At 38.2% G+C, this 13,067-nt stretch overlaps 1 protein-coding gene across 2 annotated transcripts in view; it reads left to right on the top strand.

The window, feature by feature from the left end:
* USH2A (usherin) overlaps positions 1–13,067 on the top strand; it is a 367,630-nt gene that overhangs the window by 306,910 nt on the left and 47,653 nt on the right. For both annotated transcript variants that reach the window (XM_057365137.1, XM_057365136.1), the window contains 3 exons: positions 13–171; positions 838–1,000; positions 6,794–7,148. In XM_057365137.1, the coding sequence (XP_057221120.1) occupies positions 13–171; positions 838–1,000; positions 6,794–7,148 (677 nt within the window). The remainder of the gene's footprint in view (positions 1–12; positions 172–837; positions 1,001–6,793; positions 7,149–13,067) is intronic.

The raw sequence follows: 13,067 nt of genomic DNA, 5'->3' as shown, positions 1-13,067 counted from the left end.
GTTTCACAACAGGGATATTCATTGTCAATGTGCCTTTGGAATACAACATCCTGCTCAATGCCAGCAGTCCCACGATGCTGGTGAAGCCAGTGGGACGTGCACATTTTGCCTTTGTCGATGGCCTGGATCCCTACACACTGTATGAGATAAGAATACAAGCATGCCAGAGTGGTAAGGAGATTTAAAACACTCATCTATGTCCCTGGAAGGGAATGGAGATTTTCCAGGTAGATTCAACTCAGCAAAAACAAATGAAATCGTATTTTTACATAGGAGTGAAGTGTTTACCTAAAGAAATACTAGTGATTTCTAAAAGGAAATCCTAGCCCTGAACAAAGCATTATATGTTTCTCCATGTATCATGTATGTATTTCTCCACATAYCATGAATATGTTAAATGGAGATTGAAAATATGTATTTTAGGTTATACATACCACTTTATTAAAAGCTATTCACAAGCAGCTTAAAGATCCKTCAAAATGCACATACAGAACTGAATTAGTTCTGTAACTACTCACCAACAAGAAGTGGTAATCATAAAGACAGGAGAGAAGAACCCAGTAATTACAAAATTCCCTGACTTAGATGGAAATTTTCAAAATCCTATGAAATAAGTATTTCTAAAATGACAATTTTTAACCAATTTACTCCTCACTCTCACTGAAGRAAATCAGGAGTAATTCTTCCATAGAGTTGTGGTAGTTTAAATTAGTATTTAACAATGAAATGAGACACCATTTTCACCAGCAGCTTCTTTACTTGACATTCATTTACTTTAAATGTGTTCTTTTATTGAGGACAAAGCTCTTACCACTACACAAACTTCTGCTTTTGTAGGTGGGTGTGGAGTGGGGGGTCAAACATATTCAAGAACAGCGGAAGCACCTCCCAGAGAATTGAGCCCACCTCTTGTTAAAGCAATTGGACCTGCACTYATAGAAGTGAAATGGGCACCACCCAAGAAACCAAATGGCATCATTACTAACTACTTTATTTACAGGTAAATGCCCTTATCACCTCAGGATCCTAGTCTTACTTAACGGTTCCTTTATTTATTCCTTGATGCTTTTGGAGGTGAAAAAGGTGTAGAAGTACATGAAAAAATATGTATTACCATTCAAATGCTAAGGTAGGAAGCTGATCTATGGATGGCCATGTTGGGAATTTGAGCTGAATCATCTTCTTGAACTGCAATTGACAAAAAGCATKTGAAAATATATATTTTAGAAATTCAAACAAACAAAAATAAAATCTTAGAAAAAGTTTGTAGGATAGACACTTGTACTGTGTTTACCCAGACTACCAGGTACAAACTTCAATCTTTTCTGACAGACTGTTGAGAATTTTATAATGGAAATAGGAGTGTTTCACCATTYCTGAGATTTTTAAAAGCAGAAAAAGGTATCTGGGTTCCTAAACCAGATCAGTTTTCCAAGGTAATTKGGTCCTGGGTAGGTAATCTGGGTAGTGATTACAGTGCATCTGTTTGTGGTCCTTGGTGTTTGTTTTCATGTGTCCTGCATAGGTTGTTGACTGATTCATTCTCACTCCCTATGAGGAGTTTCCTAAGCCCTGAGTGAGGATTTGTCTGTAGAGATAGCTGTGTTTAGGGCAGTATGAAACCAGCTGAGCACTGATGTCTGCTGTGCCTGTTGACCCTTTGTTAAAAGCGACCCTCTTGAATAGCTTCAGGAATCAGAGAATATAAAACTCAAGCCATGTACTGGAGACGGATTTAAACTCTGAAGTTCCTGCGTTTTCCAGCTCTGTGTGACAAACACATGCTGGGCTGATCCTAGCCTCCCACAAAGAGTTTGGGACTTTTTATTATATTAAAGGTCTGACTGAGAAGAAGGGGAATCAAATTACCTTTTGGAATCCTCCGTGATAATTAATATAAATTCGCTTTTACCTTAAACATGTTAGTAGTGTCTAAAAATTCCTGCTGTCTTGAAATACCCTTTYGTTTGCCTCTTTTTAATTGTCTGATCAAAAAGCCCAAGTCCCTCCCCTGCATAAAGAGGAATAAAGTGTATGTTATAGCCCAAGACATGTCTTCACTCTGTTGGCTTTGTAAATAAAGCTGATGATTACCACTGCTATTCCATGGCAACCATAGAAAGGGAAAACAGGAAATATAATGCAGAAAGCCTGCTTCAGTGAAAAATACTGTAAATTGAATTTGACAGCATTTGATGGCATTTGATTATTCTAGTCACAGCCAAACAATGATATAAAGAGTAATATGAAACAGAATGTGTTACTGCCTAGCAGACTCAAAAGCAATAAACCTTCCTCCAATGTGACACAATCACTTCACAATCATAATTGTAGCCTGTTTGATACCTCTGAGTACAGCAGAAGGGCACTGACTGACATAGATACATTTTGTTTTTTATTTAAAGTGAAATGAAAATGGCGCACTGGGGCTCCAGATACAATCGGTATATTCACCTACATAGGCATGAATCACTTGGCAGTTATTTCAGCTGAAGTTTAAATGTGCTTAGACAACAACAATATCAAATCTTTCTCAGATAGCTACAAAAAAATCAGAAATGGGATGTAAGCACATAGTTCTTTTTCATTTTGTAGCCACACATGGCCTTACATTGTTATAGCAGCAAGACTGTAGTATTTCTATGGAAGGTTATGGAATGTAATTTCTTCTTCAGTATGTGCCTCTTCCTTACTGCATTGCCACCAAAATAAATTCATTTAACTCAAAACCTGGAACCTTGGGGACCTAGTGTGTGTGCAGATCTTTGCATTAAAGTGGCAGGACTCGAGCTTGCCTCTAGCATCATAAAAGTACTCCCAAGTTTGCAGCCATTTTGCTAGGAACCAAAAAATGTAAATCTTATTTTATAATAGAAGATATGGTGATATTTTATTTTTATTCATACAGCAGCTTTAAACACAGAACCAAAGCTTTTAAAATTTTCTAGCAAGGACCACAACTTCAAAGAGACCRTCAATGACAAAAGATCTGGTTCATACAAAAATCACCGATTTGAGTTCTTTCCCCATTCATCATGACATAACATCCCTGTGGCAACCACAGAAGTTGCTAGTCTGAAAAAGTAGTATTATGAAAATAGATGATACATATTTGTTGCTGTATTTTAATAAGCTTTAGGTCACATCAGTTAATGGTACTGCTCTCTATTGATTATCAGCATGCACTGTGTAGGAAGCACATGTGATGGCCCTTAAAGATATATTGCCTATAAAATCCCAAGTATTTTGGTTTGTCATTTCCTTAAGGGAGTGTCTGAATTTCTGTCAAACTGTCTATGTCTTGCCCAATAAGATTATTTTATTCAGTAAATATTTATGAGATTGAAACATAGCTTTCRTTAGCTGAGCAGTCCTGTTGGTGAAAATGTAGCAGAAAAATCAACTGGCAATTTAAGACAGAAGACATGTCTCACACGTGGCTGTTGTGACTCTCAGTGTAGAGGCTTCTAGGCTGATTCTTTATGATTAATTCATTGCTTAACCGTATACCYTTAACCATGAGTTGTACCCAAGACAGCTTCCAAGGAACATATGTTACTGGATGGTTTAATGTAGGAATCCCTATRGATGGTTATGTCATTGAATACTAGAACTCCTGGAGGCTTTTATTTATACCTGTAATTGATCTAATATCCAGTCTAAACTGGTATATGACATGCAATAACCTCAAATTCCTTTTGTTCTTTTTTTTGCTTTTTACATCAGAACTAATATTTAAAAAAAATACCCCAAATGATAAAAGCTACATTAGTGTAGATTTGTTGAATAAAATGGTAAGTGAGGCTCCTAATAAGTTGTGAAACTGTGGAGTGCGAGCATTGCTGATATTGCACTGTTCCCCCACATCCGACAGGGTGATTCCCCGATCCTTTGAATTTTACCCCAAGACTTTTCAGTGCTCCTAAAAACAACTCCAGTGAGGAAAGCAGCAAGTGCTGCTAAAACGTGTAATTTAGTTGTATGGTGGAAGGTAAACATGTGAGGAATAATTCTGGTTTGACCTGCAAGACCTCCGGGATTCACCRTCTCRGCGCTCACAGGGAAGCCGAGGGGARGGCGCTGCAGTCAGTGTGGCTTCGTGATGGAGTTATCTGTCACAAAGAAGATTGTATTCTCCTTCTTATGTCATCTGCCTCAGATTGGCACTGGGGCAGGGAGAATTTGCCCTTATAAAAATAACTATCTGAACATCTTCAAAAGGGATGTAAGCAGCAAATCAGACTATGCAGATTAGGAGACAGCTTCCAGCTCTTGGAAATGTAATTCTCCTTTGCAGCTCGTTGTACAAAAGAAATACTTCCAGTTAAATGAGCAGCTGAATCTTAAATCTTAAGAYGAAATGATTACAGATTGTTCAACCACTTCTGTTCAAAGTTTATTCATACATGAAGATATTCTGGTTTTTAGCACTACAGATGGAACAATTTACCTAACCATAAGTTTCATTCATTAAATATTCAGCAGTAATAAGATCTAAATACTTAACCAGGCTACRTTGTACAGCTTTGCCTGTGAATCAGCTTACAGTTGGTGGCATATTTGATCATTCAGTGTGAAAAAACTGTTTATCACAGAGTTTGGAATATTTATAAAACATAAATTTATGTATTCATTTAAGTCCCATATTGTTTGGTCAGCAAGACACATTAAATGTGACKTTATTGCATTAAAATGTTCTCCCTTTTCCCTTATTTACAGAGATTTTTTTAGACATGTTTTTGAGTACACAGAGARAAGACTATATTTTTAGGTGCAGGAGAAAGGCATAGTAGTGATTCACCTTTCAAAATTACATGTCTTGCATTACGTCAGTGGACAGCATCCAARGGAGGGCTCTGCAGGAGTCTTAACTTGCAATTATAACAGAGCATGGGAATTGTATTAAAAATTGCTGGTGGGATTTTGGAGACGATGGGAAATTTTGGACCCTCTTACAGAGAGGCTGAGAATTTCTAGGGAATCTTTCCTGCTTTTTCCAGCTGCCATTCTCTGCCCAGTTCTGCCAACCAACCCTCAGTATCAATACATCTTGTAATTTGCCTCTTTCACTATGATAGAGATATTTTACCTCAAAACTCTTATTTAAAAAAAAATCACACTTTAACCTTATAAATAAAAAAGTGTCCATGTAATTCTGCTTATCTCAGAATTTAGAAAATATTATATGGCTTTCTATGAGAAAATAATATCTTCGTTCATACCTTATATTATGCACATACACAAAGGAYGAATAAACAGCTGTGTACACACTTGCATTCATTATGTTCTTCATATTTGCATGTTAATACYTGGGAATATATTATTACAAGCAGCTAAGATAATTAGTTTTAAAAAATCAACCCTTTTAAAATTTTTTAATTTGATTCTGGTTTGATCTAACAAAATAAAATCCAACKGAATTCTTTGAAACACAGATTTTCTCTTGCCAAAGAAATGTTCTTCACCTTCTGTGTATGTGTGTAGTGATGATGACACCCAGTAGCAGACAAACCAATTTTACTCCTGCAAATATGCCCTACTTGCAATGAAAGTGGCAGATAATGTAATTTGGAATTTTGTTGTTGGCATGGAGGGTGAAAGTGCTTTTGCATTCTGTAAAGGCCAAGGCTCCTGTGAAGAGTAGGGGAAATACAATTCATGTGCAGTACAGCATAGCCATCACTGAGATTTATCACAGTGTTTAAATGTAACCAACTTAATTTCACACAAACATTTTTATGCCAAGTGAAAGAATTGATTTGATAACTCTGTTTTGAAGATGAGTGCTCAGCTTATTAAAACTGTTGTAAATTAAATAGAAGAAGGGGCCATATAACAAAGGGGCTGAAGATCATCTGTAATCTCTGGTACTCAGAATATCAGGTCCAACACAARCATATCTGTAGTAGTAATGCTAAATATGCATATATATGTGTGTATATATATGTCTGTGTTTACAGACAAAAAGAAAAGTCCATTATGCCAAAAACCTATACAGTGAATTTTCTTCATATATCTTAGATTTTCATTTTTAAACAGAAACAGTGTTGGAAAAAAATGCGTAGTTTATTACAGAAAACACTGTGTGTGATATTTTAATGAGGTTTGGTGGCAGAGCTGCAAATTCAGCTAAGTTTATGCACAAGGGATTATTTATTCCATTTRCAAGAAAAAATGGGATATTTAGTGTGAGCAGATAAGAATTTGAAAGTGCACAGCTTTAGTTTTGAGGGCACGGTGGAGTATTTATCCCTTGTTCACTAGGTAACGTTTTTCTCCCGTAATTTTTTCGTAAGTTTTCCATGAAGGAGGGATCCTGAGGTGAATACCTCCATAAATAGATCAATTTTCAGAAATGTTGAAAACTTGCACCCATATTGCAATACAARTCATTGCTTAGCACCTACAAATAGATTAAAAGTTTCACATTCTAAKTTTCGAAAGTCTCATTTGTGCTGTGTTCTATCCTGAAAGGACGAAAAGCCATTGTGTTGCTACTCTGGACCGTGCCAGCACACTTGTTTGCCATGTTTTATAATATTCTTCTAGATAGAGGAGCACAATTGATTGCCTCAAAAAGCTCTTCTTCRCTACTCAGCCCCTCACATAAGTTCGGGGAAATGCTTTTAAGATGCAAAGATAGGTAGGCAGTTCCATGTGTATGTGGAGCATAGAGAAGTTAGTCCTGTAGTCTTCTGAGATACAAGTTGAACTTGGAACTTCAAGATCTACTGTTRTAGGACTGCTAAAGCTATTTTCAGTTTTAAACACACAGCTTTTGGTTTAATTCCAGACGTCCTGTAGGCAGTCAAGAAGAGCTGCTTTTGTTCATCTGGACTGAAGGAGCTTTGGAATTCATTGACGCGTCCGATGCTCTGCAGCCTTTTACTCTCTATGAGTACCGYGCCAGGGCTCAGAATTCCGTGGGGTCTGTGGACAGCCTGTGGGCTTCCGCCCAGACTCTGGAGGCTTCCCCGTGGGGCATGGGAGCCCCCTGGGCACAAGCCACCAGCGCGTACTCRGTGCGGTTGAACTGGACCCAGCCCRTGTCCCCCAACGGTGTCATCTCTCTGTACCGAGTGGTCTATCAAGAAAAGGGCAGCGACCCAACCTTCAGCACCCCAGCTGTCACAGCACTCACCGTAATGGTAAGAACTGAGCCACCAAACCAATTCTAAAATGTTTTTACTCTGCTGTGATCGCTGTTGTATTTAAAAATCTGTCTTGACGCTGATGTGAAAAGTGGGGTTTCCAGTTGCCCGTTGTTTTGTTGGTTTAAGTTTTGAGTTTGGCCCACTGCAGACTGAAACATTTCATGTTAACATTGGATTTCTGGTAGAGGCAAGTAGATTATTCAAAAGCATGGATGTGTCATGTCTGGAATTAAGTACATGCATTTGTCAGCTTTGCACTGAAAATACTGTCCTGAGCTTTTTGTCTGACTGACAAAACAGTTTCACAGGACTTGTACAAAGAACAGCAATATCACTCCTCCTTGTATATAATTCTGCTTTTTAATTCAGTTGGAATCATAAAGTGAATKAATTAATTAGTAATTACATAGTTCATATATGCAACCCATTTGCATGTTCCCCTCATAATTCATCAGTAATAAAAGCAGTTCTACTTTTATTTCCACTTCATGTATTTATATTAGATGTTACTTTGCACTGCTGGTCTGTCTTTCCCTTCCCTTTCTTTTACTGTTTCTATTCAGTATGTGAAGGGTTAGATTTGGGAAAGGGCAGGCTGTTTTGGAACTGACAATGTTATATTGTAACATTGTGACAGGTGTGGTTGTTTCATGCATTTACCACTGCCCCTTCCCTCAGCATATTACATTCTAGTCTTTCTGTAGCAAGACAGCTTATAGTTAGTTGGACTGAGTGTTAATGCCGTATATTAGGACAGCTTGGTGTGCTTGGTTGTCTTCTGAAAATAAGTTTTAAAAAGTTTAAGGAGATTGTAATAAGGTTAGGTTTCCTCAGCGGTGCCACCTCAAGTTCATAAATCTAGAATTTTCCCTAAATTATCTTCATAGTCATGTCAGTATTGAATAACACCATAAATCCCCTCAATTCTTAATCATCCCAATTATAAAGCATCTGGTGACAATTCAAGTAGGATCTCTGGAATACCCAGTAGTAACCTTTAAGYAACTTCCTCAGACAAATCGCAACATGACATGATGGAAGAAATTTCTAGCTTGGTAATTCCATACCCTTGATCATAGGGTTCTAAAGCAGTTTTGTGTCTACCTTCCTGGGAGCCTAAGGTGTCTACTCTCCTGGATTAAGTTTCTAATACATCTTTTTCTGAAAAAGAAAACTGGTCTTCAACTGGRTTATAGGAATAACATGTAGTTCTGCCTTCTGAAGCAGTTGCATCCACATTGCACACCGTGCCAGGCTTTAAAAAGAAGATTGGGATTCCAAACTTGTTGAACTTCAGGCATTTTGGTACTTAGCTCCCTTGTTTTAAGAAAAATAACCACCATCACAGTTGCGATGATACACCGAAGATTCTAAAGGCAGTGAAAAGCCAGGGCTTCCCCTGCTACTGTGCTTCAGGAGCATGCAGTGTGTTGCTGAGCATCAGAATTGACCTGGCTGGTCATGCATTGCAATGTCTTCTAAGCATGCCAACAACAACAGAAAATGTCCAAGATGGTTGTACTGTGGGCAATAAAACCTACCAAAGCGGTCTTTTAAATAATGTTGCTACAGTGTGTTTCTTTAACAACATCAGTTAAAAGCCTTTTAGATTAACAAGCTATTATTTACTAAATTGTGTTTTCCTGGCTCCAAAATCCTGTATTTTCCCCAAACACTATCCTGACAGTGACATTCTGGCAGCATATGTACAACTGTTCTACCAGCATTGCAGCAAAGCTGACTTGCATGGTTTTTCTTCTGTTCTTTGTCTTGAACATGWATCAATTAATATTTTTGCTACACATTTTTTATTTAAAGTATTATACTGCCCTTTGGGGAAAAATCTTTCTGCACATCTCCTCCATCTCCTCCATTAGTTGCACTCACTTTAAGTTGTTGCAGCTGCATTAACTGAATAGAATTGTTGCTGATTTATGCTAAGGACCTGAGATCTGAATCCTACCTCTTTGGACTATAGCAGAASAGCTAAAGCTTTGAATCAAAGTTATTGACATAAAGTGCATGGAGTTCTGTTATCAAAGATACCTTCAGGAGGCTAGGTCAATTATCCCAGCTGGCGAAAAACCTGGATACCAACTTTCAAAGTTATAAACACTTAAAAATAGAATTTTATCATTAAATTGCTGATACACCCTTAACTTAAGCTTTGTGAATGAGATATTTTAATTAAAATGTAATTTTATTGAAGGAGCTAGAATTCCAATGATTAAACTTCTGCTCCTTTAAAATACAGCTTCCATGGGTACTAGGCTAAATCATTTAATCTCMTGAAGCATCTCTATTGGAGCTCCCTCGTGGGATAGGCCATTAGTCATTCTCTCTCACTAGCTTCCATGTTACAAGCAAGACTTAAAGTATTAAGAAAGCAATGAGTTTGGTCCTTTATTTAATCTGTTAGACTCCATTCTTATCCCATTAGATTATTCCAGAAAAAAAAAAAGCAGTGCTAGAATCACAGGAGCTGTTACCACCCTCGCACTTGTCAGTTGCACCTTGGTTGCCTGCCCCGGGACACGAAGCTTGACTAAAACTTAGAGGAGAAATACAATCTTTATAACACTGCAGGATACAAATTAAGCTTTTGCTAATGTCCCTGCAGACTGTTTTAATTTGACAGGTTTGTTTCTATCCATTTCAGAACCAAATGAGAAGCACCTTCTGGGTTTTATCCACCATACCTTCCCCGTATCCAGCTTTTTGCTCCCCATTTTTATGTATTTGAGTTAATATGTCAAAGGTATGGCTATCTGGTACCTTAAGGTTATCACTGACCCCTTGAAATTTTACACAGCCCATGGAGATAAAAACAAGAACTCAATTCTCAGAGCAAAAGAAATGAAATGAAAGAGGGTGTCCTGCACCGTTAAAAGCAAGCGACATTCACGTGAGCCATTTTCGTGCTTCACAGCTAAAGAGCAGTGTCACCCATTTCCTTAGCTTGTTTGGCCAGGAGTGTAGTGGCAGATGCTGGGTGACAGCGAGTTAAACTGACATTCTGGTTTATTTGTAGAGCAAAGTCAAGACTGGTTACAGCAGCACAAGTGTGTCCCACAATGTCTTTGCAGCTTATTTTAACCCTCTAAAGCAGGAATCATATTTAGTGTCTTGACAGCATTAACATGAGACAGATGTGTTTATAGGGGAATGGATTGGCAGGAGGTTCTAATTTACAGAAATCTGCATAAAGTGACTAGATTGTCAARGTGAGCTTCTCACTTGTGAACTTAGGACTTAAGCTTGTGAACACAGAGCCCAGAGCTGATTTCATTATAAAGCCAATGAGTGCCTGCCAAATGTCAGCAAAGCATCACCGTTCTTCAACTGCTGTATTCCAAATGTTGCTGTGAGGTGGAAATGTGGGTAGATTTGGACGTTTCTTGACAGATGTTTTGTGGGTGTGTAGTGCTGTTTTTCCCATGACAATTATATCAAGTGTTTGGTTGTTTATCGTGAGCAGGAGAATTCAAAGCCAGGAAGTTGAGTAAAAAATATAAACTATGCAACTGTTAGAATGTGCTTGAACAAAGAAAAGCATCCAGAGATGAGGGTTAAAAAGAAAAACTGCTTGCTATGGGCAGTGTCGTTCCCCCCCCCCCCAATGTATTATGTAGAATCATAATTCTACATAATAATTATTATCATATAGAATCAAGGTCAAAATTCACCTCAGCAAATTGTAGATAAAAGGGAATTGTGCTTGTTAGAGGATGTAAGAGATAGGTGTAAGCATGGGAAATCCTGCACCTGTGCCTGCCTAGAAGCACAGCTCTTCTCACTATGTGGTTTGCAATGTGAGGCTGTCAGGCAAAACTTACCCTTWAAGGCTTTTTTTGGCATAACCATGCCAGTTTGGGGTGAAAAAATTAAGGCATCTCTTAGCTGCTCTCACTGCCCCAGCAAAACCTCGGTTTGGATGCAGCTGTGCTAACAGCTGAGAACACATGTTGGCGTCCCTTACATTATTTGGGGAGATGGTGTGTAAGTGCACTGGCCAAGCTTCTCTTGGCAGGTGCTGTGATAGGGAAATCTGTAGACATATTGCAGAATAGCTGTAATAAAGACTTTGGTAGGGGAATGAGGCTTTGGCTAACGTGATTGTGTTGTTATAAGCAGGCAGTAATTTATATGTCAAATAAATAAACTGGGTAAGAATATTAAAAGTATAGTTTGCTTTAGTTTGCTTGTTGAAAAACTYTATCTCAAAATCATTATATCAGAAATAATCTGGAGTGGTCAGTGCTGCCATATATTCATGCCTCCTATGCTGGATTTTCCCGATATCTGGAATCATGCATCCAGAGTTAGTTTCATTCTGTTTATTCATTGCATTTAAAAATACTTAACACATTCATGWGTGATGCTTCACTTCCATTTCCTCATCTAGACCCTGTGACCATTTGGCAGCACTAAAGATGAGATATCACATAGTTATCAACTTCCTTGTACACACTATTCACTAATGCAGTATGCAGTGCTGTACATGGCAACTTCCTTACAGAAAAAGTAATGAAAATTGTAGCCACAAGAATAAGAAAAAAAAATGCCAAGGAGAGGGACCAGTGAAACTATTTTATACATGCCTATTGCAGATGGCTGTGAAATGGAGTGCACCCTGAGAACAGAGAAGATGAGTGTAAGTGAAGGAATCCCCATAAATGCCATRAATTCAGAAGATGTGCTACTTAGCAATGAATGAAAGCTGTAAACGGCAGCAGAGGGCAAAAGTTAATTAGGCTACTGTGCTGCTGTTAGACAGTGGAAAGTAGCCACCACCAGAAACAAGATGGCTGCTCAGCAGTGCCCTAATGCAGCCAAAAGATCATCTCCTTAGCTCTGCAAGGGCTTATGGGTTAGGGGAAATCATACACAGATGACTAATTTTTTTATGGTTCACAGACGATCAAAGTGAAATTCAGCAGCTGTTCAGGACAAGTGACCACTCTAACGGCTGTAATATAACCTGCTAAATAGAGAGGGAATTACATGAGAGCAAGAGGTTAGCTGTGATTATCGGCAGGTGAGTGCTTTATTGAAGTTGAAAGACCATTAACATTGATGGAGTAATTATTTCAACTTGAAAGTAATTACCTTGATGGGTGATAACTTCTCCGGTGTTCCCAGATTTGATTGGACCAAACAATTGTGAACTCTTGAAGCCTAGAAAAATATTACAACAATACCGCAATGTTTAAATTACTGAAACCACTGTTAGAGTATTTTAATTATGCCTAACAGTGAAAAGATTTTAACGTACAACAACTGGTGACCTCTCATGTATAGAGATATTTGCATTCTAATTTCAATGAAATGATCCCCACCTACTAYGTGTGTGCTGTATGTGATGGGTTTGCAAATTAATCGTTTGATTTAAATGCAGTTTTTAAGATTCAAAGCCTTGTTAGCACAGTTTTCAGGAAGGGCTTGTACTGGAATTGCTCTAATTGTTTTATTTGCCAGGAAAGCCCAGTAATAAAAAATGCTTTCCATGTTTTTATCTCTAAACCTGTTAAGCTTACACAGGATGAATACAGGACAAGTGCTCCTTCACATTGAAGGCTGCTTTAAAAAAGTGTGTGAGGCAATCTGTGTCTCACAGATTCCGTTGTTTCCATGCTGCTGCAGAATATGCTGGATTTGGCACTACAGCTCTGTTTAAATAAGCATTTGGATTGGCACTATGATGCCCCTCCAGAAACTGATTAAGTGCTTCAGTAAGCCCCACCTATCAAGACAGACATGTAGAATTGCCTAATTAGAGCAGAAAGGTTGAAATGGATTGTTGCACAACTTTGATGATTTTGAAGTACTGTGGTAATAGACGTGGAGGGGAATGGTGAGAGGAGAGGCTTCAGCTCTTCTGTTTATACCATCCTTGCCATAAACAAGGCCACT

This window comes from Malurus melanocephalus, unplaced genomic scaffold, assembly GCF_030028575.1.
Source record: "Malurus melanocephalus ecotype Western Australia unplaced genomic scaffold, MMel_1.1 scaffold_48, whole genome shotgun sequence".
Classification (NCBI taxonomy): domain Eukaryota; kingdom Metazoa; phylum Chordata; class Aves; order Passeriformes; family Maluridae; genus Malurus; species Malurus melanocephalus.
This window is presented reverse-complemented; position numbering and strand designations above follow the sequence as displayed.